This window comes from Girardinichthys multiradiatus, chromosome 6 (genome assembly GCF_021462225.1).
Source record: "Girardinichthys multiradiatus isolate DD_20200921_A chromosome 6, DD_fGirMul_XY1, whole genome shotgun sequence".
Taxonomy (NCBI): domain Eukaryota; kingdom Metazoa; phylum Chordata; class Actinopteri; order Cyprinodontiformes; family Goodeidae; genus Girardinichthys; species Girardinichthys multiradiatus.
Window position 1 is genome coordinate 29,685,554 of NC_061799.1, and position 25,844 is coordinate 29,711,397.

At 38.8% G+C, this 25,844-nt stretch overlaps 2 protein-coding genes across 3 annotated transcripts; both read right to left on the minus strand.

Annotated features, from left to right (window-relative positions):
* Window positions 1-807: 807 nt before the first annotated feature.
* LOC124870649 (mucolipin-3-like) lies at window positions 808-9,124 on the minus strand. Its single transcript, XM_047369468.1, has 13 exons — window positions 8,718-9,124; window positions 7,938-8,163; window positions 7,696-7,863; window positions 7,464-7,617; window positions 5,437-5,518; window positions 5,257-5,353; window positions 4,873-4,972; window positions 4,645-4,757; window positions 3,294-3,443; window positions 3,097-3,198; window positions 2,894-3,016; window positions 2,382-2,588; window positions 808-2,298 (listed from the first exon to the last, which is right to left on the minus strand). The coding sequence occupies exons 1-13, from the start codon at window positions 8,879-8,881 to the stop codon at window positions 2,218-2,220; spliced, it is 1,767 nt and encodes a 588-aa protein (XP_047225424.1). The 5' UTR covers window positions 8,882-9,124; the 3' UTR covers window positions 808-2,217.
* A 732-nt stretch (window positions 9,125-9,856) lies between these two features.
* Window positions 9,857-13,500, minus strand: bcl10 (BCL10 immune signaling adaptor). 2 transcript variants are annotated; one of them, XM_047369470.1, is made up of 3 exons: window positions 13,022-13,500; window positions 12,035-12,323; window positions 9,857-11,948 (listed from the first exon to the last, which is right to left on the minus strand). In XM_047369470.1, exons 1-3 carry the CDS (start codon window positions 13,070-13,072, stop codon window positions 11,542-11,544), a joined length of 747 nt encoding a protein of 248 aa, XP_047225426.1. In that variant the 5' UTR covers window positions 13,073-13,500; the 3' UTR covers window positions 9,857-11,541. The 2 variants fall into 2 exon arrangements, with proteins under 2 accessions (XP_047225426.1, XP_047225425.1); XM_047369469.1 differs by having other exon boundaries at window positions 9,857-11,954; window positions 13,022-13,493.
* Between the last annotated feature and the right edge of the window lie 12,344 nt (window positions 13,501-25,844).

Consider the following 25,844-nt stretch of genomic DNA (forward strand, 5'->3'; position numbering starts at 1 on the left):
ATATTTAATATTTAATGAACTCAGAATTTAGCATAGATAGTCCTTCATTTCATTCTTGTTCATAAAGCAGTGGTGCCACTTAGAGGGAGTTACTGGTCACCTTATTGGCCTCCCCAGTCAGTCACATAGACAATATTTCATTATTTATATATATTTAAAAAAAGAAAGGGCACATTTTAGTAAATTTCAATATTCATTGTATAAACATTACTTATTTATGATCTTGTGTCTTACTCGTGCACCACTTTTAAATCTCTATCACTCATTCGAAGCCCTGAATGCCCACCCACCATAGAGCGGTTACAATGAGTTCATGAAAATACCCATGGGCCAACTTGGAAGACAAAAAATGATCATGACAATATATCTAGAAATATAGAAGAAAGCAAGAATTAAAACTGGTAATTAGGAGATGTAGGGACATTTTATAAAGAAAATGTGAAACGTAATCAATGCACTAGACCCATTCTAGAGGCCAAATAGTAAATAAAGTCTGACTTATTAGTGCTTTGGTTACTGAACATTTCATACATTTGAGAATGTGCATTTGAACTTGAACTCCTGTCTTGCACTGGGTGACTTTATAACACTCCTGAGGACCCAGTTCAAGATATAAGTAAGGATGCTGAGGTCAGATGAGCATAGCCATGCTGCTGTGATGCTGTGTGTGTGAAATTGCGTGTTTGTTTTTTAACAGTCAAATAAGCCAGTCCTTCTTTAAAATCAGACTATTAAGAAATACATTTTTTACATGCCAGTAAAGATATTTTTTAATGAGATACATTGTGTATGAGTCAAAATCACAAAGTACAAAACTTTACCCCAAGACCTGAAAGGAAGTCTACTCGGTCGGGGAAGCAAACCAAAAGACAGTAAACCAGTTTAAAAAATCAAAGGAATACTACATATGATCTTCATTTAAACCACATATACATATACACACATATATAGTGTTATGCATACATACATATTCATGATCCATCTTTCATGATCATAGGCAAGGGTAGACCTGAAAAAAAAAAAAATCTTTCTTCAAGGTGCCAAACAAAAGCAGCTGCATTGCTGCAGATGAGGCCCAAATCTGTCTAAGCATCTCCTGCTCCATCCTCCATCAGTTGTGAACAAAACAAGAAACTTGAACTCCACCTGTGGCAGAGGCTGACCTCCCAAACATTACACCTCTTTCTAGTTAGGAGCTATGACCTCAGACTCATAGGAGCTGACTTTCACCCTGACTACTTCACACTCAACGGGCAACCACAGCCATGGTCAGCCCTGGTGGTGAACAAACTCAGCTTTGTGCCAAAAATGAGGCAGAACTTTTGATTTGGTTATAAAAGGACTCGGTACCTTTAAAGCATTCCCAGCACCCTGTAGACCCGCAGCACCACCAACGAAATGCCTCAAAAGACATAGTTTTAAGACTTTTCAAGTTCCACAACAAACATGTGAACTGGTCAAGTGAACTTTATCTAGGAGGCTGCAAAGTGTAATACTTTGACTGTTGGAAAACACACTCTGGTCTTGTTTTTTAAAGATCCCTCTAGATTATGGAGTATTAAAACATATCTTACAATATCTATGCTGCTAAAGTACAACTTACAACTTGATCATAGTCCACCAGAGGCATCTAGTTAATGTGTACAAAATGTCCATGAGGGTTGGGTCAGAATTACCTCCATCTCCATTCAGAACAGGAAGAAGTTGTTGTTTTTGGTCCCAAAAAGGTTAGAAATCAGCCCTTAATCAGACATGATGAGGACCACGGAGCATGCAAAAAACTCTAGATGTCAACATGCACTCAGAGTTGAATTTTAACCACAAAGTTATTTACTAAATCAGCTGACTATTACCTTAAAATATTGCCAGAATAAAGGTTTTATTTTTTAATCATGGCAATGAAAAGGTGTGCTTTTATAAGTACATTAGTTTATTATACTGGTTTCTATACAGGCCTCTGTAAAAAATAAATCAGGAAGCTGCAGCTTATTTAACAACTTCTTTTTTTATTAAACAAGTATTGAACAAGAAGACCCTCATGGGGTTTTTATCAGTGGCTACTATAATCTGAGAACCTATTGAGATGATACCTTTATGGAATATTGCAGTTATATGTTATAATTTTGCCCACACAGTTAATGCTATGTCCGTGCAATTGCTTTTCAATCACTCCCATGGAGGGAAGCAGCAGCTCGAAGACTCCTCCTCATATTGGTATTATCCAGACTCAGGTTGGTCCTGGCACTCTGCTATGAAGGCGTGAAGCAGGGATACTGGTTCGCCATCTTTCTGGTGATGCTGAAAAAAATAGCACGCCATAAAAAAAAAATGAGAAACCTGTAAAACTCATCAAAATATCAGCACTGATAACACAAACTGACTTTGATGGTTTCGTAGGTGTCGGTGATGAGGGCGATGAAAAGGCTGAGTACCATGTAGATGAAGAGAGAGGTGAAGGTGTAGAGGTAGACTCTGCTGAAAAGCCACACCATGTAGCTCTTGTCTCTCATGTTCAGGAAGGTGGCAAACATGTCATCTCCGTTTATGAGAGAGAAAAGGCACTCTGTCACTTTGTCAAGTGTTCGGAACTGAAAAATAAAGATTGGTTTTGTTGATAAGACCATTCAGCCAGGGTAGTCAGCTACTCTCCTGGAGACAAATAAGCATACTGCTCCACCACAACCTGCCTTTCCTCATCTTGAATGCATAAGAGACACACACTTGTACATACTGCTGATTGTCTTTTATTTATTTAAGTGGTTGTTGTTTGGATTAATGTTAATATACAATGTGAGCGATGGAAACCAAAGTCAAATTCCTTGTTTGTGCACACAAACTTGGTTAATTGAGTTGATTCTGATAATACCCTTTTGGTTTATTTAAATATTTATACCTTGTCATGATGAGGTCCAAGTACAATCCAACCACAGAAGCAGTACCCGAGATAGATCATTGCAGCGCAACAGCAAAAACGGATAACGTTAGGAAAGGCAGCCCTCAGGGTCAGGATTAGGATCTGAAAGAAGTGAGCAGTTTTAGGCTCTCTGTACAGGATGCATTTCCAGAACTGAGGTGAAGGTTTGAGGAAGCTCACACATTGTATTTCTTGAAGTAACCAAGGTACTGAATAAAACCAATCCACACCAGCATGGTGGCTGTTCCAAGTACGATGCTGCAGACATCGTAGTTGGTCAGGAACTACGGAGTAAAGAGTTGCATTACAAGCTTGTGAGCCTCTTCTTGAAAGTTTCTTATAAACGGTCACAGTAGGTGACAATACAACTGAAGCCAACCTTGGTTTGAATTCCTATTTTCAGCACTGACCCGGTGATGGTTAGTGTGTCACTGATGATGATGAATATATACCAGCCCTTCACAAACTCCATACGTTCTGACCAAGTCACCAGTTTATTGAAGTAGGCATGGAAGAAAATGTTGGACTCCTGCATAAAAGAAAACAGCACAGAGTAAAAACAACTTGTTATAACAAAAATCTTTTTCTAATGAGCTCCCCTTTTAATCTAATATAGTGCCCTCTACATTTAATTACAATCCTAGTAAAGCTATTTCAAAAGGCTTATAATAAATCCTTTTGTTTCTAACAAAATCACAGGCAGCGCACTTATAAGCACCTTTAACAAGTCCTGTGAATTAATATAACTAAAGTATTTTTGGAATTTATTTTTTAATTTTTCAGGTTGATCAGAGTATCCAGAAATTTTAATTAGTAATCCACGTATTAATGTTTCCTTGTGTATAAATAGCACCAGTTTAATCAAAGTCTGTCTTACCACCATGTCTAGTGAGTATGCAGCTAAACTCTGCTGGGACTTTAACTGGAACATGTGCTTTGTTCAGATGAGACTAAGGCTGAGCTTGACTATAGCAAAATGGGCAGGATGAAACAAAAAATGAATATGAGGAAAAGCATCTCATGCCCACTGTTAAGTATGGTGGATGATCTATGATGCTGTGGGCCTTTTTTGTCTTCCAAAGGTCCTGGAAACCTTGTTAGTGTGCATGACTTCGTAGACACTTTGTAATACATTTTAAATAAAGATACAAGGACGATATAGTTTACCAATTATTGAGGACAGGTTACTTTGTCAAAAGTTATTATTAATAATTAATTTATGTTATTATTATTACAGGCCCCCAACCTTGTGAAAAAACAACAACAACAACATATCTAAAATTTAGAGTGTGACATTATACAGCATTACATTTATTTGATTGATTTTTGTACATCTTTACCAGGATGTGCCAATAGAGGGTGCTGTTTCGTGTCGTACTTGGTGGGTATTTTATGATGCAAATAACAACTGTCTAGTTTAAGTCATAGTTATAAAGTTCTAACATTTCTGAATAAACCTAGAGATGCAACATTAGACAAAACAAACAAAAAAGGCAGCAAAATAGCAGCAATGAGACATCAAGTACATTTATATGTAACTAAAAAACCCCCCCAAAAAAACCTGAATTTTAATCTAACACTTATAATTGAACGGATAGAGTTTGGAAAATTATTACATAGGCATATACAACAAAACTTGACGTCAAAAAACAAAATCATTTGCAGAAGAATGAGAAAGATGTAAATGAACAGTATTACACTGCTTAGCATTTTAACTTCCTTTAACTTACAAACTGGAGTTGAATGCCCTTGACAACAGATCGCAGGCAGAAGATGAGGGAGGCGACACAGGCGAGGATGACCAAGGAATCAAGCATCAAGAGGAGATAATCAATCTTCCCAGCTGGAAAACCAGAGTCACAGCTTTCAGGTCATTTATTCCTACTTTGTCTTATTCTGCATCATAAAAAAGTAATTTTATAAGAATTTTCCTGCATAGGTTGTGGGTAAAAACTTACAATTGCCTCTCACGTTATAGTCTCTGCACTCATAAATTGTGACATCATTTTCAACACCCACTTTTATCCTTCCGCTGTGTGCACGGTTATCAAATATGATCTGTGTGGGTGAAAAGAATTAAGTGAATTTTGGTCAATTTCAAATGTGTGAAACGTGTTTAAATGTTTCATTTGTTCACTAATTCAATTATTAAATCATAGTATAAGCAAAACATATAAATACATGTGAAATACTAAAAATGCTAATCATAAAAATGTGGTAAAGAGTTAAAAATATAAAACAAATTAAGGCAAATGTAACATTCACTGCTTTATCTGCAGGTTTTGTAGAGGCCCAACATTTGCTATATGAGGGCATGGCAGTGAGCAGGTGTTTTCACCAACCTTTATATGGAAGCCATAGCAGTCTGGTAGCTCATGGTGCCGCACAGTCTGCAGATTGATGGTTTTCAGAGTGAAGTTGATGTTAACTGACACAAGCCTGAACACACAGACATATAATCAGCAGATCTGTTATCTGTTATCAGCTGGTCTTACGTCAGCCTTGTTGGTTGAGTTTCCTACCTTTTGAAATCTAAAGAGAAGTTGATTTTTTTTGCCAGATAAATATTGTCAAGCGACTGCACTGGGGATATGGAAACACAATCTAAGGAGGAAGAATGTGTTAAACGGTTCATTAGATAGCACAGCAGGGGAAGAGGGGGAATAATTCAACACAAAAATGTTATTTCCTCTTTTCATGCCACATGAATCTCCACATTATGATTATTTTCCAGTCGTGACTTTGAGTCAGGTTTTATAAATACAGTGCCTTGCAACGAGTTTTCATACTGGATCTACAGCACATTTTCTCATGTCACAACCACAAACGTTAAATAGGTTGATAATATTTAATGTGACAGACCAACAAATCAGTATACAGTATAAATGTGAAGGGAAAGGAAAATTATACAATGGTTTTAAAAGCCATTGCAAATAAAAATCGGAAAATCGTGGCATGTATTTGTTTTCAGCCTCCCTTTACTGTGATACCAGCTGATCTGTGAAAGCACTTAGAGTTTGTTCAAGCACATATATATGTATATATATATATATATATATATATATATATATATATATATATATATATATATATATATATATATATATATATATATATATATATATACATATATATATATAGATAGATATATATATCTATGTATATATGTATATTAAAGGACATAAAGATATATGCATAAATTTATCTTATAATGCATTATAAACCCCCCCCCCCAAAAAAAAGGTTTGATTTTGGTTATAAAAGAATATCTCACAGAGCACTGATTAATCCATCCAGTAAAAAGAGTGGCACAGCAAGAAACCAAAAAATGGCCGTCTACCTGAACTGACAGCCCAGACAAAAGGAGCATTATTCAGAGAACCAGGCAAGAGGCCGGTGGAAACTGTGGAGAAGATGAACTCCACAAATCTGTCTTTTATAGAACATTGGCAAAAAGAAAGTCAGTTTTAGATAAAATTTATCACTTAATCTCTTTATTTTCATGAGTATTTACATTGTAGATGTTCACCAAATACATCAAAACTGTGAATGAAAACACATTAAATTATGTAGTTTACAAAAAGTGTGAAATAACTCTAAACATTTTCATATTTTAGATTCTTCAAAATAGCCACGCTTTGCTTTGATTACTGCTTTGCTCTCTTGGCATTGTCTCCATGAGCTTCATGAGGTGGTCACCTGAAATGGTTTTCCAAAGAGTCTTGAAAGAACTTCCCAGAGGTGCATTGAGAGACGACCAATGGTTAATATTTCAGTCATTTCAGCAAAGGCTACTGTAAGGAATCTAAAATATAAAACATAGTCAGTCAGTCAGTCAGTCAATGTAAAGAGTCAGAAACATAAAGAAACCCGTTAAATGAGAAAGTGTGTCTAAAACGTTTGACCGGTAGTATATGCATATATTTTGCTTAAGATTTTACATTAAAAAGGAGCTAGGTTTAACTGTAGGGTTAGCTTTATGTCAAAACAAAAGGAAACTATCTGAAATTTTAGCCAATTTGACCTATTAAACATAAATAAACCAAATGACAACCTACCTCTCTAACTGAAATAAACAGGAGAAAACCGGAATCAAACTAAAAGGCAGCACACCCCTACAAACTCAGGGCAAATTCTGCATGAAAACCTGTTAGAGGCTGTAAAAACCAAAGCCTCATGTGTAAGAATAGTCCAATCAAAGCCCAGATCTTAATTTGCTAGACAGTCTGTGGTAAAGCTTGAAAATAATTGCTCACATTTAGCCTGACGGAGCTTGGGAAGGTTAGGGGCAGGGGAGGACAATACAAATGCATCGACACTTTTCCAAATTTTATTATAAAGACTTTTGAAAACTGTTAATCATTTTGTTGCCACTTCTCAGCTGTGTGCTACTCTGTCTTGGTCTGTCATATAAAATTACAATAAAATGCATTGCAGTTGTCGGTTGTAATGTGAAAAAAAGTGCAAATATTTGAGAAGTAATACTTATACAAGGCTCTGAATGCCCTGCATAAAGAATTAAACCTGCAGTGAGTTTGTCCTTCAGTACCTTCATCAATGTGTGGATCAATATAGAACGTATCTCTCGCCAGATTAATGCTGCTGTTTCTGTAAAACAGCCTACAGACGAACAGTGGGGTGTATTTGCCATCGACCTTCTCATATGCAAGATTTCCTATAGTCAGGTTCTCAAGATCATTGTACTAAAAGAAGGAGTGGAAAAAACATTCTCAATACAATGTTGCAAAAAACAAAAAAAGCTTTCTTTGCTGTTAATTTACCCTGTTTATGATGTGGTAGATGTGATCATACATGTCAGCTTTAGTGTAAAGAGTGTAGCTTCCATGCCAGTGATCCTTAAATCCTTTCAGGAACAGATGTTTGAATGTCATTAGGTTGTCCTCTTTGAAAGTAGCCACCATTTCATTGCTCAGGCCGAAAGAGACCAGCTGTAAGGGTGAAACAGTGAGCAACAAATCTCTGCAAATTCAATAAAACAACAAAAAAACAACTGGTAAACCACCTGTACTGTGATGATGAAGATTTTCAATATCTGCAACATCAGTCTCCAAGGTTTCCGACCCCTGGCTCTGTACTTCTCGCATGGATTCATAAAGAAGAACTTTAGCCTCCTCCTGAAGTCCTCCACTGCCTTCGAATCCAGGGAGTGAGTGCTCCATGTGCAGTGTCCGTTTGACCTCCTTCCCTTTGACCTCCGGGTCAACAGCGGTTCCGATTCTTCCATTAAACTGGAGAGCACAGGAGAAACCAGTCAAGAAGACAGCTAAGCAAAGAGTGCAGTGTAAATCAGAAATCTTAATTAACAAAGGAGCACAGTTCAGCCATTCCAATCATTCTGATGTCTATCTAACTGGTTCTGCCGCATTTTATTCTCTTAGCTGTGGGTACATGTTTCTTAGTGAAGATCATTCAAATTATTTAATCATTAGCTCAAATTTTCTAAGCAACGACACCTGTCTTATGTGATTACATAAGACAGGTGTTGTAGCACAGAAAGGGATCACATGGGAGAAAACAAATGTGCAGATTTTAGTAGCTTATTACACAAATGAGTTGTTTTATAGTCTTACTGGTAAATGTATCTGTTTGACATGAAAGTTGTCACAACTAACAAAGATATTTAAACCAATAAGAACCAATTAAACTTGGAGCTGTGCATGTTTTGCAATTAACTGAGCATGTCCTGTTTCTACCAGTTATGGTGAGCTACCCATCAAATACCATTAACATGTGTAACAAATACTTTGAATAATCATTATAATGAGAATAATATGAAACTCACCTGCCAGGACCTGAGGAGCTCATGCGATCTAGAGAGTGGTCACCCACCGAGCGGGGCTTCTGTGTCTTTCTGAAGAGCAGCTTGTCACGATGTGTCACCACAGCCACTTCACTGCAGTGACTGTCATTCCTCTGTGTCATTAAAGGTTTTTCCAGTTTTTGCATAACAGCATTTAAGGTTTTCAGTGTAAGATGTAGCAATCAGAAGCTGATCATGTACAGGATGGAGAAATGTTTTAAATCAATAAAGTAGCCATCCATAAATGGCCTAAAATTAAACTATCAAAAATAAAAATAGGATCATATTTCAAGATGTTACAAAATGTTAAAATAAACATTTTTGCTAGTTAAATTTTTTTCTTTCTTCATTCTTTTCATCTTATTGCAGCATCAAGCATTATTAGCCACGAAAACCACGGAAAGTCAAGGTTTTGCTCAATCATCACAATAATCGGTAAGATGAATCTGCCACCAGTCGCTGTTTTTGATTTGGGTGATACGGCTTTCTACCCAGGGCGGCACCACCTGAGGAATAGCAAGGAAGCAAAAACATGTTTTTTTAAGTTTTATTTAGACTCGTCTGACCTCAAATGACCAATGCTACACAAAAAACGCTTCTTTTGAACATCATATTTGTGAAACCAATTATTGTAAAGACACCCACACATAAAAAAGTATTTTTGTTGCTTTCTCGTCATTGGCACCACCTTACGTTGGGTTAAGCAAGAAAACCACAACATAGGGAGTTGTGACACCTAGATTGAATCACTACAGTGAAAATGGATGTTTTGAGAGCTTGTTATTTGTGAATCTGTTTTCTCTAAACCATTGCTGAAATCCATCCACCCATCTCAAATATAATAAGTTGAGTATTTTTTAAACTCTTACTGTTTCTGATAAGCTATGTATTAAAATAAAAGATTTTTCTTTGCTACAGGTTCTCAGAATGGTCTTTGGTGGCCATGTTTTTTTGTGCATGAGGCTGCAGAAGTGGGAGCACGTCCAGGATACCATTTATGTAAGAACCGCCACTGTCTGTTACGTGATTGTTTTATGAAGAACATCATGAGAAAGAAAAAAACAATGGCTGATTCTTTTAAACCTTTTGGCTACAAAAGATGTGAGGCCAGATACAAGGAATGGAAAAAAGCAGGATATATTTATTCACATCGTGTTTTATGATTGAAGACTTGTAGTGAGGATAATGTGATATAAATTCTTGTTAACTTACAGTAATAGAACCAAGAGGAAACACCTCTTCCAACATTTAAACTGCAGCTGCCATGTTTTCACACCCAACAGCCTCTCTCCAACCTTTGAGAGGAAAAAAGTACCAAGGCTTCTGATGGTGACTCAGACTTTCTGAGCCGATTACATTTGGGAAGTTATGACATGGTCTCAATTGTAACTATCAAGAAATATAAGTTAGTAATTGAGTGCCTGCACCATTTTTAAACATATTCTCTGGTTGTAATCTATAATTTAATTCCTATTTTTCAGTGATATACTTCATTTGAGCACCATCTGTGCACATCTGGACATGCCGAAACATTTAAATACAAAATAAATTACACTTTGGGGCTTAAAAATCAAGGTCATCAAGGTGGTGCCAGAATCTAAAATACACAAACATTATGTGGCAAAATACCTTCAATTTTATCATGAAAACAATGACCGGTATAGTTGTAGCTAGGCATGGGCCGACTGGTATGGAAGTCTACTGAGGTTTTGAAAGGTTATGGTTTTAAAATTGCTAAAAGTTTTTATTTTACCATTTCTAAAGTCTTAAAGTTCTTTTAATGAGCTGCCAGAGAAAGTGCTGGAGTGACCAGAGTTCTATAAAGGAGGGGAGGAGGAATGAAGGACACAAGGAAGAAAGGAAGGATATAAGAGAGAGAGGATTGACACAAAGAAGAAAAGAAGGAAAGCAGGAGGGAGAAGCAAGGAAGGTAGTGACAATGGATACAAGAATGTAAGAAAAGAAAGAAGGAGGTATATAATGGAAGAAAGGACACAAGGATAAAAGGAAGGAATGATTTAAAGTAGGGAGGGATGAAGGGTGGAAAGCAGGACAGAAGAAAGAAAGGAATGAATTAATGATATGGGGGGGTGGAAGGCAGGAAGAACAAAAGGGCATATACTAGGTAGGAAGGTCAGAAGTAAGGACACAACATTTAAACAATGGGATAGGGAATTTTGTCTGCGAATATGAATTATATTAAATTCCCCTTTTTCTTTTCTCATACTTGTTCAGACCAGGAAAATACTGAAATCAAATTGCATATTTTTTCCAAACTGTGTAGGAACCCTGCATGGTGTGGAACCCGAGGAAGCCCTATCAAGATCCGGCCGGCAAGGCTTTAAAAAGGTCAGTTTTCAAAACAGCACAAAACTTTTCCATTAGACTGCTCCTTCAGTTTAAAACCCTTATAGACACCAGTGAAAGTGATGGTAGTGGATGGAGTTTTCTGAGGCTGTATGAGTACTCCCATGTTTCCCACCCCCACTTGTTGTTGTACACTGTAAAACTGCACTAAAACATCAATATTTTCCATTATTTTAGCAGCACATGGAAAGATTGTTACTTTTTTTTTTACATCAAAGCATTAAGATCACATTATAAATCACTGTTTTAAAATGTTTGAAAAACTATCATGATGAGAACTTCACAGCGGCCCATGCCTAGTGGTAACATGCAGTTTTACATACATGACATTGAACTAACTAGGAGGCAAGGGTAACCGGAGGAGAAAATGAGTGTGCTTATTGAGTGAAGGGACAAGTGGTCTGTCCCTGGATGATAAGTGTCCTACTGAGAAGTGAACTCAAAAGATGCTCCTGTGTGATGTTGGGGTGAGCGAGCGCGAACGGAGAGGTTGGAAATTAGGATCTCCTCCACTGCTGGTGCAACCCGGCGTTGTGGCGTCTATGTTGGAGGGCGACTCAGCCATGACCTCGTCTGGCAGCGGAGGAGCTCCCGGGTCTCCTGGCTTGGGGAGGCTGGAGGAGGTTGATGAGGGGGCCGCACCGAAGCTGGCCCCCGCTGCGGAGGGCAGGTCTCCAGACTTCTGTAACGAAGGCACATTGAGAGAACCGGCTAGGTCTGAAGTGGAAGGGCTTCGCTCCCCGTCTGGGTGGAACAGGAGGGTGGAGTTGTTTGAAAAGGTGTTGGGGAGGTTAGTTGTTGTGGTCAGGGTGCTGAAGCTGCTGTCAGAGGATGAACTGGAAGCACCTGCAGCTGAGGGACAGAGGAACATAATAAAAAAGGAGCATGTAAAAACAATTTCACACATTTGACCTATGCAATACCCAACTCACCCCTGAGAGACTCAATCTTCTCGTTTTTGGCTCGTTGGACCTCGTCCGTGATTTTGGCGATTATGAAGTTTTGCGCGCGCAACTCCCGGATGGAGTCAATCAGTGCGTCCAGACCTCGAGGGTTCTCAGCCAGGATGTCCAGCAGCGTCGCCGTCCTCTTGGTCTGTGTGGTCCTGCAGCTGATCTCCTCTGCATCATCCCGGGTCAGGATCCTCCGGGAACGCAGGTAGTCAAGGTGGCGGTCTGCTCTGATCTTGTCACAGAGGTAGTGCCGGAGCCTGGTCAGCACCTGGAAATCCAGAGAAATCATGTGACTGGATAAAGAAATATCTCACAAGAATGCATAAAATTGTTGGTTATCTCAGTATAAATCCAGCGGTTCTGTAAAGGCCTCAGATGTTTGTCAGAGAACTTTAGTGAAGCATAATGAAGACCTGGAAACAATGCAGACAGGTCAGAGATGTTTCCTGAGGTTTCCGCCGAGAGCTACAATAGAATGATTAAGACCAAAGCAGATCCATGTGTTAAAATGGTCCAGTCAAAGTCTAGACCTGAATCCAGATGAGCAAGGTATGACATCTGACCTTGCAGAGAGTCTCTATCCAATCCTTCCTTTGGTTTCACAAGTATGCTTTACTTTGTGTCACATAAAATCCCAATATAATACATAGAAGTGTGTGGTGGTACTGTCAAAACACGTGGAACGTTTAAGGGGTATGAAAACATTTGCACCTTAGTTATTAATCCCCATACGCATAATGTTATAAAAAGTACCATACGCACTCATTTGATTTTATTTTTTGACAGGATTGGGTGTTTACATGCGCCCACAGGGAGGGTGCGGTGAACTATTTCCTCGTTTAATGGGCCATTAAATCCAAACAAAGCTCACAAACTGTGCCAGTCAAGACGCTTCCACACTGCTTATCTGATAATCTGAAACTATTTTTATTATTATGCCAGCTGACGTCTTAATCTCATACTCACGTCTTTCTTAATCTCTGCCATTTCATCTTCAGTGAGGTGAGGAGCATCCATCTCTCTTAAAACAAAATCCAGGTGTTCCGGGTGAACAACGACGACGTAAATAGCGAGTTTCAAGTCTAAAACAGTGTAATAAACTACATCAGTAAATGATCGGCGACCCTTAAAGGACGTGACACCTCATAATTAATTGTTAAAAGACGATCTAGTCCCTTTCTAATAAGGTTTTCTATCTCAAACACGCAGGAAAAACGCCCGGACTTCCTGATTGTGTCGAGGTTATAATACGTCGACGACAGAAGAGAGAAATACTCAGAGCCGACGCTTCACTTTTACTCTCATGTGTCTTTTTAGTGCCATTTTCTGTGATAAAAACACTAACGTCAACCTCTTCATTAACAGAAATTAGTAAAAGTTTCAACTTTCTCAGATTACAACGCCGAGACTCACTTTTAAACTGTTAGAAACACAGGTGAGGCGCTACTCTGGTTGAGACCACCGGGGGGCGCTGCTGGACGCCTTTTCACAGAAATGTCATTTACCTCACAATGCCTGAAATAAATAAATAAACAGATTTATTTTAATGTAAATACATTTGGAAAGGGCAACAACACCCCCCCCCCCTTTGTGTCAAAGTATGTTCTACTTTGACACAAAGTAGAACATAATTGGGAAGTGAAAGGAAAAGGATGCATATTTTCTAAAAAAAACAATAGGCAATGATTTGAAGAACCACCTTTCACTGCAGTTACAACTGTGAGTGTTTGGGGATTTCCACCAGCGTTGCACATCCAGAAACTGACATTCTAACATGAATTTGGTTTGATTTAATTGATTCCACAGCAGCTATGGCTCTATGTTTAGTTTTTTTACTGCTTGAAGTTGAACCTCTACCCCAGTCTATAGTCTTATGCAGCCTCTAAGAGGTTATTGCACTTTTTCCCTGTATTAGCTCCATCTGTATATCCATTAACTTTGACTAGCTCCGCGGTGCATGCTGAAGAAACACATCCTCACAGCACGATGCTGAAAACACCATGTTGCTCTGTGAGAATAGTGTGTTTATGGTAATGTGCCTGGCAGTTCAGGTGGAAGACCATGTCTTGATAAGTTTTCATATGATAGATTAAGCTGTTCTCCATGAGATGTTTATCGCTTAAGATATTGTGCTTTAATCTTCTTCACAACACCCAATGAATACAAAACGGTATTCAGGCTGGGATGTAATGAAATCACAGATCAGACTTTGAAAGTCACTCACAGACATAAAACAAATCACAGAAATGGGTCTACATAAAAACAAAAAAAGATTTATGTATATTTTCCTTTATTTTGTCTTTTACAGGTGATTTTATGAAGAATTCGAGTTATTCACACCTTAACCATGTGTTCTGCAATTACCACTGAGTAAAGATAATATTGTCCCATAATGGCACAAATTTAAACACAATTCAGTAGTACAAACCAATATACCAACATCCTATATGAGTAAGAACAATGTATACAAACAGATCATTTTTGGTAAGGGAAGACAAAACGACACTGGAGAATGAGACAGTGCTACTTTAATGTTCAACTCAGACACAGTTATTTAATACAGGCAATGCCTATTCAGACATACAGAATCATTTTCTTTTCAGTGCTGAAGTACATATAGTCCCTGTAAAATGTCATGTTGGTGTTTATTTGGCATAAGAAATATTGCATCAATACAGGTTTAAAGTTTTTTGAGGGACTTTTATATATTAAGAGAAAAGTGAAAGCTATTAAAACATTTTGATTAGTGTAATATTGGTAATTGTTTATGTTTTCAAATTGGTTGCTATGTAAATGTAAAAAAGCTCAAAACATGCAACTAAGATTTTAATTTCCTTTTAATCAAAATATTTCACAAATTTAGGGCTCCTTCAGAAGACATCTGTGCTAGACTTGCATTATCATGCTCTGCAGTGCAGTTTGTACTAAAAGCCAAGCTTAGTGCAAAGCAGTTGATGGACTTTTGTTGCCACGTTGAGAGGTTTTTCCATGTAGCAGTAACTTTTTAAAGCAGAGGAGAAACGCAGGACCTGATAACTGCAGTCATAACTCAGCAATTCTAGTGCAAAGGAAATGTCTTGAAATGTCAAGTGTTGAAAGGTGAAACTCAATGAGACTTAAAAAAAAAAAAACAACCTTAAATGACAACACACCATCTAGAGGAATGACATTTATCCCCATTTTCTCTCCAGAAAACCATCGTGACATTTCACAATGTATGTGCCAAACAATTGATCCATGAACAACAGCTTGGACCCATTACACAATTAACTTAACACGAACTCTTTGTACAGACTGGATGCTGTAAAGAATAAGACTCATGCATTTATAGAAGTTATAAATCAACTTTTCCTATCTTTAAGGCCACTCTTGTTCCCTTTATGTTTGCATCTTTATTATTTCTCCCACCTTCCTGGTGCTATATATCTCAGGGCCCTATCGCTCTCCATGACCTAACAAGCTTTTATGCAAAACTATAGGTGTAAATGCAGCGTGTCTCTAAAACAACAGCCCTATGGTTTGTTGTCAAAGATGAAGATATTGTCATCTGAAAGAACAATGAAAGTCATGAAAAATATATTTGTTAAACATTTCTGGTGGCTTTTACAAAGAAACCCTTAAGGGGATGTTCTGTGAAGAAATTATTATCAGTAGTAGTTGCCAGAAAAGAAATAAATCTTTCAGTGACTGAAGGGCAACAGCTACTCGGACACTCCCCTTGTTTTAGTTGATTTTAGCCATTTAAATCATTTCTGAATGAAAAGGTTTCTATCCCTTGGATACAACACTGTAGTAGCAAATATTAAATGCCTTCACTTTCATAAGAGACAGTGGTTATGCTTGCTGCTGTTTTCTCAGCCAGACAACTTCCCTGTTATCACATGAGGTTATGTTCACAATCAGCTGACTGGTAATTTCAAAACATCTATGAGACCTGGGAAAGTCTGTGGCTGTCATGTGAATTTATAGTACAAATCTGGGAGACAAGGGAAAGCACATGAATGCACCATCTTTGAATCCATTGCAAAAACCACAATGGCTGTTTGAGCTAAACGATGAAGTTTAAAACAATTGAGTTTTGGTAAGCTTGAAGCATGCAATTTTAGATGCACCAGTCAATCAGTCAACGTTCAACACTGGCCAGTTTTTCTTTGATGAGCTCCGACCGGTGAAACTCCCACTTTCCTGGTACATAAATGCATCTTTGTGTTGGGGCTAGCTTCGGCAAGTAAAGGCTGGATTGGTGTATCTCTGTACAGCTTTGTGAAAAAGAATTTGCTTCCACAAGAATTGTTCTGTTTTTGCTTTTATGTCACACTTTAATGTTACAAATCATCAAACAAATTTTAACAACAGACAGACAAAACCAGAAGAAAACCTGCATAAAATGCAATTTTAAAGCAATAACTTTATTTCTTCATGAAAAAAGTCATACAAACAAATCTGTCCCTTTGTGGAAAAGTAATTGTCTAGTATCTGGTTATGCCATCCAACTTCTACTGAACTTGAGAACAGAGACATGTGTTCTATCTCCCAGGGATGCAAGAACAAAGGAACATCATTCTGTTCTTGCAGCCCTGGTGTGAGTTCTTGTAGCTTCTGGGTAACTTTTTCTTCTGTGGTCTCCCACAACTGTTGCATACAAGTGCTGCAGTAAGATGGACCTATGAGGACTTTTCAAAAGTTTTGTACTGGAGTTCTTGTAAAGTATAAAGTGTCCTGGCTAGAGAGGACTTATTTATTGTTTATTCAAAGGTGCAAGAACAGTTTTACATCGCTGTGGAGGAATTGTGGTGCGCTCTACTTTCCAAAATAGTTTTAATTCAGCTACATTGGCCAATGTTTGAGTATAAAAGGCCTGCCCAACCTTATGCCATATTATTTCAATTACATTTAAGTGTGGACTTTGACTAGGCCACTCCAAAATCATAATTTTTGAGGCGTTAAGGGGTGGACTTGTTGTGTGCTTTGGATCATTGTTCTGCTGCACAACCCAAGTGATCCTGAGTTTAAGGTCTCAAACTCATGGCCAGACATTCTCTTTTGGGATTTTCTGCAAGAGAGCAGAAATAATTGTTTTTGCAGGTCTTCAAGCAAGCCCAGACCATCATAGTACCACCACTATGTTTCACAGTGTGTGTGAACATCTTTTTCTGGAATAATGTTAGTTTTACACCGAATGTAATGGGACACATATCTTGCTAAATGTTCCACTTATGATTTGGAAAAGAAATATCGTCATTTGTTTGATTGTGCTTGGATGATTGCATTGACCTGCTTACCGGTTTGAACAAATGATCCTTTTCATGCCTCCAAGCTAAACAAAATGCTGTGGTCAGATTACCGACACGTTCCAGCAAGCAAGTCCACATTAACCTTTTTTTAAGATTCTTGACACTGGCTTCCAATAGATTTCAGTCAGGCTCCATATTATTTATTTATCTTCTGAAAAAATCTACTCCTGCTCGCTCCATTTGCTCAGAGGCTGAGAATTTGTTAGTTGTTCCATGCACACGACTAAAGACCAAGGGGGACAGAATCTTTTTAGTCCGTGGCACCCTGGCTGTGGAACAATCTGCCAATACAATATACTTAGTTGACTGTGGACTCTTTTAAAAAGCAGGTCAAATATTTCTTGTTCAATCAGGCTTTCTGTTGACATGCATTTTTATCTACCTATTGAAGACGCTTAAAAATTTTACTTTACGTACTGACTTGTCTGATCAGTCCACATTTCATAAGAAATGTTGGGGATCATCAAGTTGTTTTTTGGCAAATGTGATGTGTTAATCCATGTGTAAAAATCCTGATTTATGTTTTCTGAATTACTGTCTTGCCGTCTGAACTCAGTAAATCCTGCCACTTTCACCTCATATGAGATGCTGGTTTATCAAGAGTCAGGAGCTGCTGACTGCTTTTGGGAAACTCAGTTAATTTCTAGTTGGCTGAAGCATAATATCTTTGGCTGTACTTTTCCAGATATGTTTGTTCAGTAACATCTGGGTGGTGGTTCTTCATTTCCAGCCAGGCAGTGTATATTCACATGCTTTTCTGCAGGGACGGACCATTTCAAATCTTTTCATGTCCTTCAGCTGCCTTTCATGTATCCAATGTTCCTTTTAGCAAATGTGGTTCTACACATTCTTTAGATCACATCTTTGGCAAGACAAGTTTCCCTTCCAAACCATAACAGTCAGCAATTTGCAGCACGATTAACTGTATCAAGCTCACACTTGTTTGATCTTTATGCTTAGGCACTGACTCAGAACAACCTTTTGCAACCTTAGTTAGATAAGAACAGGCAGTACCAGTCTGCTCTGCTCAGCCTCTTGTTTTCACAGTTTCCATTAAAAGGAAGCGCATATTTCTCATCATGATTTCCTTTGTTGTTTGATGCGGATAGAGCAGGATGCTTTTTGTGTTGCTGTTTCAAAGAAACCTTGCCATGTTCATTCTGGGAAGTTTAACGCTTCAGGCATGTTTTCTTCTTTCATTGGACTGGATGTCCTCCTTTAAACCATGAAGATTTCCTCTGCTTCAATCACTGCAGGAGGCTACATTTAAAAGACAAACACTGACGCAAATTTTAATCTACACCACACCCTGATTGCTGACTGACTTGAATTCCACCCTTCACTTTTAACACCAGCGTGCTTAGATAATGCAAAGACCTAGTCTAAATAATCCATCATCCAAGAGAGTGTCATAATGTTTTTAACAGAGTTGACCCACATGCAGAAAGCAATTCAGGAGACAGTTTTACGCTGAAGTGTTTATTTACAGAGCAGTGTAGTGAACAGGGAAACTGGAACCGGGATACCAACTGTAAAAATAAACAGGGTGGTAAGCAGGGAAAACTCAGGGTCAAAACTAATGAACTATAATTCTGCCTTACTGGGTTGATGGAATGATCCGCCAGAGGGTGGAGAGCGGAGAGACCAAATGGTGGTTTACCCGTGAGACAGATGATGGTGGATAATGGTGTGCCAGGATGATAAGTTGGACCAGGGGTTTCAGATGTAGGTGCAGTGGAAGGAGGAGGGTGGACAGGGTTCTTGAATGGAGATCCAAGGAGCGAAGAATTCAGGAGGCTGCTAACCTGTGTGGTCCAACGAGGTAACGAGAGGCTTGAGTCGTTGTTCATGGAGCTGGATCGCTTCTTTCCAGAAGTGGTTAATCCAGGCAGAGTTCCACACAAGGTCAAGTTCAGGTAATCCACTAAGGGCAACACTCTGGCAGTGAGTTGCTGGCAGCCTCCTCCTTATATACTCCTCAGCAGGTAATCAAGGGAATAGAGAACACCTGTCACCTCTCCTCCAGGTACCACGCCATCTAGGGGCTAAGCACAGTAAAAACACCAAACAAACAGACAAGGCACAGATCCTGACAAAGAGAAATTCAGTTGCTTATAAAAGTATGTAGCTTCCCTTCAATATTTATGTCAGAACTTGTGGTGCCCTGATGTTGAATCCCTCGAGTGGATGAACTCACACATGCATGGACTGATGGTGAGATCTTTCATGTGTCAGTAATTCAATTCAGTTTATTTATATAGCGCCAATTCACAACACATGTCGTCTCAAGGCACTTCACAAAAGTCAGGTACATACATTCCAATTAATTCTAATCATTGAACAGTGCAGTCAGATTCATTTATTCAAATTGGATAAAAAGTTTTTCTGTCTAAGGAAACCCAGCAGATTGCATCCAGTCAGTGACTTGCAGCATTCACTCCTCCTGGATGAGCATGTAGAGACAGTGGACAGTCACTGATGTTGACTTTGCAACAATCCCTCATACTGAGCATGCATGTAGCAACAGTGGAGAGGAAAAACTCCCTTTTAACAGGAAGAAACCTCCAGCAGAACCAGGCTCAGTGTGAGCGGCCATCTGCCACGACTGACTGGGGTTTAGAGAGAACAGAGCAGAGACACAAAAAGAACACAGAAGCACTGATCCAGGAGAGCTTTCTATGGAAAGGAATAGTAAATGTTAATGGATGTAGCTCCTTTAGTTGTTTCACCTAGAAAGATAGAACAGATAAACTCTGAGCCAGTTTTCAAGGTTAGAGTCTGAAAGAGAGCACATATAATTAGTTACAGTAAAGCTCAATCAATTGCTATATTTAAGAAAGAGAAAGGGTTAAAGACTGAAAGACAGGGCCATGTGGGTCATCGGTAGAAGGTGAGCATTAAGTTGTTGCCAACAGAAGTTTGGACGATGCCCCTCTCCAGAAAGGTGTCACAGGTAGACACAGAGTCAGACCAGGTGTAGCTTCTAGGAAGAGAAAAGAGAGAACAAAGTTAAAAGCTGAAATAACAGCAAATAATGCAAAATTGAAGAGTAGTGTGAGAATGTAGCGAATAGCGTGAAAGTGGTCATTATGTCCTCCACCAGCCTAAGTCTATAGCAGCATAACTACAGAGATAGCTCAGGATAACCTAAGCCACTCTAACTATAAGCTTTATTAAAAAGGAAAGTTTTAAGCCTAGCCTTAAAAGTAGACAGTTTGTCCATCTAGAGCCCACTGATGGTCATTGTTATACTAAAAACCACAATGATTGGGATACCTCTCTCTGTCAGACTGATTATAACCATTGGAAAAGAGAGGGGGTCATACAGGTAGCAGAAATGGAGGGTGTGTTTGCACCTCAACCATAACTGAGCCGGTTTAGGCTAAACCTGACTCCCCCTTACTCCATCCAACAGGGAGGGAAGAAGATGGAGGTAAAAAATAAGGAAGATAGCTCAGGATAAACTAAGCCACTCTAACTATAAGCTTTATCAAAAAGGAAAGTTTTAAGCCTAGCCTTAAAAGTAGACAGGGTGTCTGCCTCACGGACTAAAGCTGGGAGCTGGTTCCACAGGAGAGGAGCCTGATAACTAAAAGATCTGCCTCCCATTCTACTTCTAGAGACTCTAGGAACCACCTGCAGTCTGAGAACGAAGTGCTCTGTTAGGAACATATGGAACAATCAGATCTCCGATGTATGATGGAGCTAGATCATTAAGGGCTTTATATGTGAGGAGGATAATTTTAAATTATATTCTGGATTTAACAGGGAGCCAATGAAGGGAAGCTAAAATAAGAGAAATATGATCTATCTTTTTAATTTTCATCAGAACTCTTGCTCCAGCATTTTGAATCAGCTGAAGGCTTTTAACTGCATTTTGTGGACATCCTGATAGTAAAGAATTACAATAGTCCAGCCTTGAAGTAACAAATGCATGGACTAGTTTTTCAGCATCACTCCTGGATAGGATATTTCTAATTTTGCCAACGTTCTGGAGATGAAATAAGGAAACCCTAGAAACATGTTTAATATGAGATTTAAATGACATGTCCTGGTCAAAAATAACACCAAGGTTTTTTATGAATTATCAATTATCAATTTAATGCCATCCAGGTTAAGTGATTGACTAAGCAGTTTTTTTTTTTTTTAAAGACTCCGGTCCAAATGAAGGCATGCCCTATGAATAACTTCATAGCAGTGGCGCTGGAATGGGGGGGCAGGGGGCCATTGACCCCCCTCACTTTACGGCCCTGGCTGTCCCCACACGTGGACTGGACCCGATTGTGCTGAGAGGCTGTGACGGATCTCTTTCTCTCCCTCTCTGGTTCTCTCGCTGTCTAGAGACAGACAGAGTCATAAACAAAACATTACGCAATGAAATCGGACGCGCACAATAACACCCCTGTCCAGTTAACACGATTGTTATGAATAAATGTGCAATACCGGACGTTTCACCGCAAAGTTGTCAAATTCTGGGAAGAGTGGATGCCAATATGTTTCTATACCACTTGCAGTGTTATTAACTCACTAAAACTGCAAATAGCTGTGTTCATTATTTGTCTGTCATTCACCGTGTCCCAAAAGCAGCTGCAATTTGCAACAGCACCGCGCAGGTCGCTATGTGGAGAAAATGCAGGCAGATGAAAAGAACAGCAATGACCTTCTTTGTTCGTGGGAACATCTTTGAAATAATTGAAGAATAAAATAATCCGGACCTGTGGCAGCCTGTCAGGGTCATTGTTTTGTTTTCTGAATGCATTGCCAGTCAGGAACTGCCGTCACATTATCTCTCCAGACACCCAGGACGCATTAAACAGTTTTTAATGAATGGAGAACTTCTGTTTTACTTTTTCTTTTATTAAAGACAATATTGGTTTATATGAAAAAAAGGAAAATAAAAACGGTTGTTTTGTCAGCAGAAGTTCTGCAAAAACTGTTCAACAACATAACGACAAAACAGAAGACAATGTTTTATTTTAATTTTTTATTTTAATAAGAAAATATTAAATCTGACACATCAGATTTACAATGTTTATCATTATTCTACCGGTTCGTGTATCAATGTAGGCCTAATGATTGTTCTTAATAAATTGTTGTTGGGATTATTTGTGATATAATAATAGCCTATAAGATGCACATATTTAGTATTTCCCGGGCTATATTAGATCTCAGTTCAGTGACGTGCGGTGAGGTCCATGACCGGTGAAGCCCTGAATCCTCTAGACTCGGATGTACAAATATATGAACCCAATACAGAAACTGATATTTCATCGTTTTTAACTCAGTTACAACTTAGTTGTTTTAAAAGCTTTTAATTATGCTTTAAGTAATACTGTTCAACAATACGACAGCAAGAAAAACTAAATATTTAATATAAGGTCAAATGTGACCATCTAAAATTATTCTTTATTTTCCACTGCTCCTGCGGCTCTTGGATGGGTTGCAAGAGGAAAACAGTGACCCGATCCAGAGGCTGCGGGTTCAGCGGAACTGGAGCAAAACCACAAGGAGCGTCTTCGGCCATAGACTGTGATGGAAGTCGTCCACTCCTAAAGGCGGATCCATGTGGACTCAGTGAGAACCACAGCTGGCATGTGTAGCGAGCAGATGCCCTCTGCTCTGGCCGCTTGAAGCACGCAAGAGGTTGTTGCGCTGCGTCATTATTTGATCCTGCTGCTGATGTTTTTGCCTCTGTTATGTTTTGCTCCTGCTTTTCTGGACTGTTACAGTTTGTTCAGCTGTGTCGTCACTGTCCACAGCAGCAGGTTTGTCATGTCTGCCTCTGCCCTGACAAGATTATTTATCCTCCCTGTTCATTTGCGCAGGGCGCCTCTGACTGCGTATTTACGCATTCGAAGCCTTTATGCTTCTCTTTATGCGTCTCTCTTATGAATCTGGGGTTACATGACCCCCGATTCTATGAGAATAGGCACAGCCCTTTAAGGTCTGGGCTTCACTGGTTCCTAAGAGCTGAAGAAAAAACATCTTCTCTGGGAACCGTTTGTCGGGTCTCACCTGAGACCCGCTCAGCAGGTAGCAGGAGGAATAAACATAGTGGTCGAAATACATAAAAAGAGACTCTAAATGGCAACTTTTAAAGAGGGAACAGGAGGAAGGAGGGTTCTGGACTAAAGCTCCCAGAATATCAAGACCCTTAAAACGCCACTTAAGTACGCGCCAACATTATAGTGTGACAAAACTAGTAGTGCGACGCAACACCTGCACGGCCCCCCCACCTATAAAATGAATCCGGCGCCGCTGCTTCATAGTAGATCTGCAGCAGATCAGGAAAAAAACAAAAAACATTCATGCACTTTCCAAACACAAACAAGTGAGCTGTACAGAAGAGGTAAAATGTGTTAGAAGTTGCAGCTTGAACCCCACACACAATGCTAAATATATAAAATATAATTTATGTTGTGCCACATTTCTTTAGCTGCTTTGATTTGTTCTGGGGGAAGGGGTGGGTGGGTGGTTCTGTAATCATGCATGAGGAGGGGTACAACAGGTCAGATCTGTCAAGCTTGCACACACAACCACACACACAACATGCTTAGGTTCAGTTGTTACCAGCAGTTAACCACAGTTGAGACTCCAAACCAATAGCTTCCTGCTGCAAGTAACCTGCACCAACCACAATCTATCTCTAGATAACCCTCATTCTGATTACCTCAAATTGTACGTTACAAATTTGAGTGACTTTATAACACAGGGTAAGTACAATGAATTCACATCAGTGTATAAATTGGACATTTTTAAACAGATACAGCAGAATTGTTAAGGACAAATGACAACTACAGTAAATTGCAGTTAGAAAATACCACTGGAAATTTACCACATTCTGTTACATTTCAGCCCCAAACTATAGTGTTTTTCTTGTGAGATTTTATGTGAAAGGTCAACACAAAGAACTGCTGGGTTTTGAAGTGCGACAAAAATTATATTTGGTTTTTGAAATCTGATTTTTTTGCATGCACTTCACTTTGACACTCCAAAATAAAATACTGTGCAGGGAAATGTCTTCATTCCTAATTAGTAAACAAAGTCCCCATGTGTGTAATTTAATCTCAGTGTAAATCCTACAGTTTTGTGAAGGCCTCGGAGGTTTATTAGAGAACAATAGAAAACAAACAATATTATGAACAGTATCATCAACCTTGGACATTTTATGTTTGATCCAAAATCTTAAAATAAAATAAGTTTGGCACAAAAACAGTTTTGACACAACTCCACACCCACACCCACCAAGATATGTGATAGGTATGAAATTTGGACTCAGGACCTGTCAGGATGTGACATTTTGGACCTTGTTTTAGGTTTTTGTTTACTTTAGCTAGAAGTTTTTGGTTTGTACTCATGTTTGGGTATTTTGTTTTCCTGGCTGTTCTGGTTTCCTTCTCCCTCCCAGTGTGTTCTCCTCTCGTCCTTGTTCCCTTTGTGTTGCTTCCCTATTTACTTAGAATGGTTTCTTTATGGTTTCTTTTTGCTTAGTCTTTAGGCCTTAGGTTGTTGTGTTCCCTCAAGGTTCTCAGTTTCCTTTAGTTCATGTTTATTCTTGATTCTTATGTATTATTTATCTTGGTTTATAGTTTTGTTTTAGGTCTGCTCATTGTCTTGTTAATTAGTTGTATTAGGTTCACCTGTTCCCTCTGCCTTCCTGCCTCCTTGCATCACCTGTCCTTAGTTCCTTTGATAACCTGCCTTTGTTCTCTCTCTGTATATTAGTTGGTCTGTGCTCTTTGTTCCTTTCTGGTTCCTCTGTTTGTTTACACTCTGTTCTGCCTGTGCATTCATGCTCCCTACCCTCGTCCTTGCCTTGTTCCTGCAGTGTCAGTAAGTTTGTTTAGGATTCTGGCTCTGTAATGTACCTGCAGTGATTTTGTTATGTGTTTGATCCTTCAAATAAAATAAGGATTATTTAAGAAGCTGCTTCCAAGCTCTTGTCTGTGCTTCGGTCCACCCCAAAACCCCACCGTGACAGGTCCTGGTTAAGAAGCCTATTACCTAAATAAAAAGAAAATGAATATAACATAACATACAATTCTAAATCTAACAATAAAAAGACCAAATATAGATGATTAAAAAATATATATATCCAAGAGCTATTTACACAGTTAAGTGAAGCTGAAATGAACTATGCAAAGTAGTAAATACACATGTAAGGCATGAGGTAGTCCTTAATATTGCACCTATAAGTGAGTGAAATATTGCCCCTTTGCTGGGCGAAGTGTTTAGTGCAGGTCAGTGTGTAATGAGAGAGTCTACAGAATGTGGCTCGAGTTCAGCAGTCTGACAGCTTCAGGGAAGAAGCTGTGTCTGAGCCTTAATAAAGTGAAGTTTGTAGTATAATGTGAAAAAGTTCAAGTTATTTGAATACTTTTGCAAGTCACTGTATGGGAAGATCCATCATACAGGTACAAATGTACCTGTATTTATGTTTATATTAGAAAGTCCCTTTCAATTAGGTAAATATGCAGCACATGTTCTCTGCATAC

Coding starts and splice junctions, on each gene's coding strand:
- LOC124870649 (XM_047369468.1), bottom strand. CDS start 8,881: ATGCAAAAACTGGAAAAACCTTTAATGACACAGAGGAATGACAGTCAC. Junction 5,354..5,436: donor TTCTCTTTAGATTTCAAAAG/GTAGGAAACTCA, acceptor CTGTGTGTTCAG/GCTTGTGTCAGTTAACATCA. Junction 4,973..5,256: donor GCTATGGCTTCCATATAAAG/GTTGGTGAAAAC, acceptor TCACCCACACAG/ATCATATTTGATAACCGTGC.
- bcl10 (XM_047369469.1), bottom strand. CDS start 13,072: ATGGATGCTCCTCACCTCACTGAAGATGAAATGGCAGAGATTAAGAAA. Junction 12,324..13,021: donor TGGCAGAGATTAAGAAAGAC/GTGAGTATGAGA, acceptor CTGGATTTCCAG/GTGCTGACCAGGCTCCGGCA. Junction 11,955..12,034: donor GAAGATTGAGTCTCTCAGGG/GTGAGTTGGGTA, acceptor TCTGTCCCTCAG/CTGCAGGTGCTTCCAGTTCA.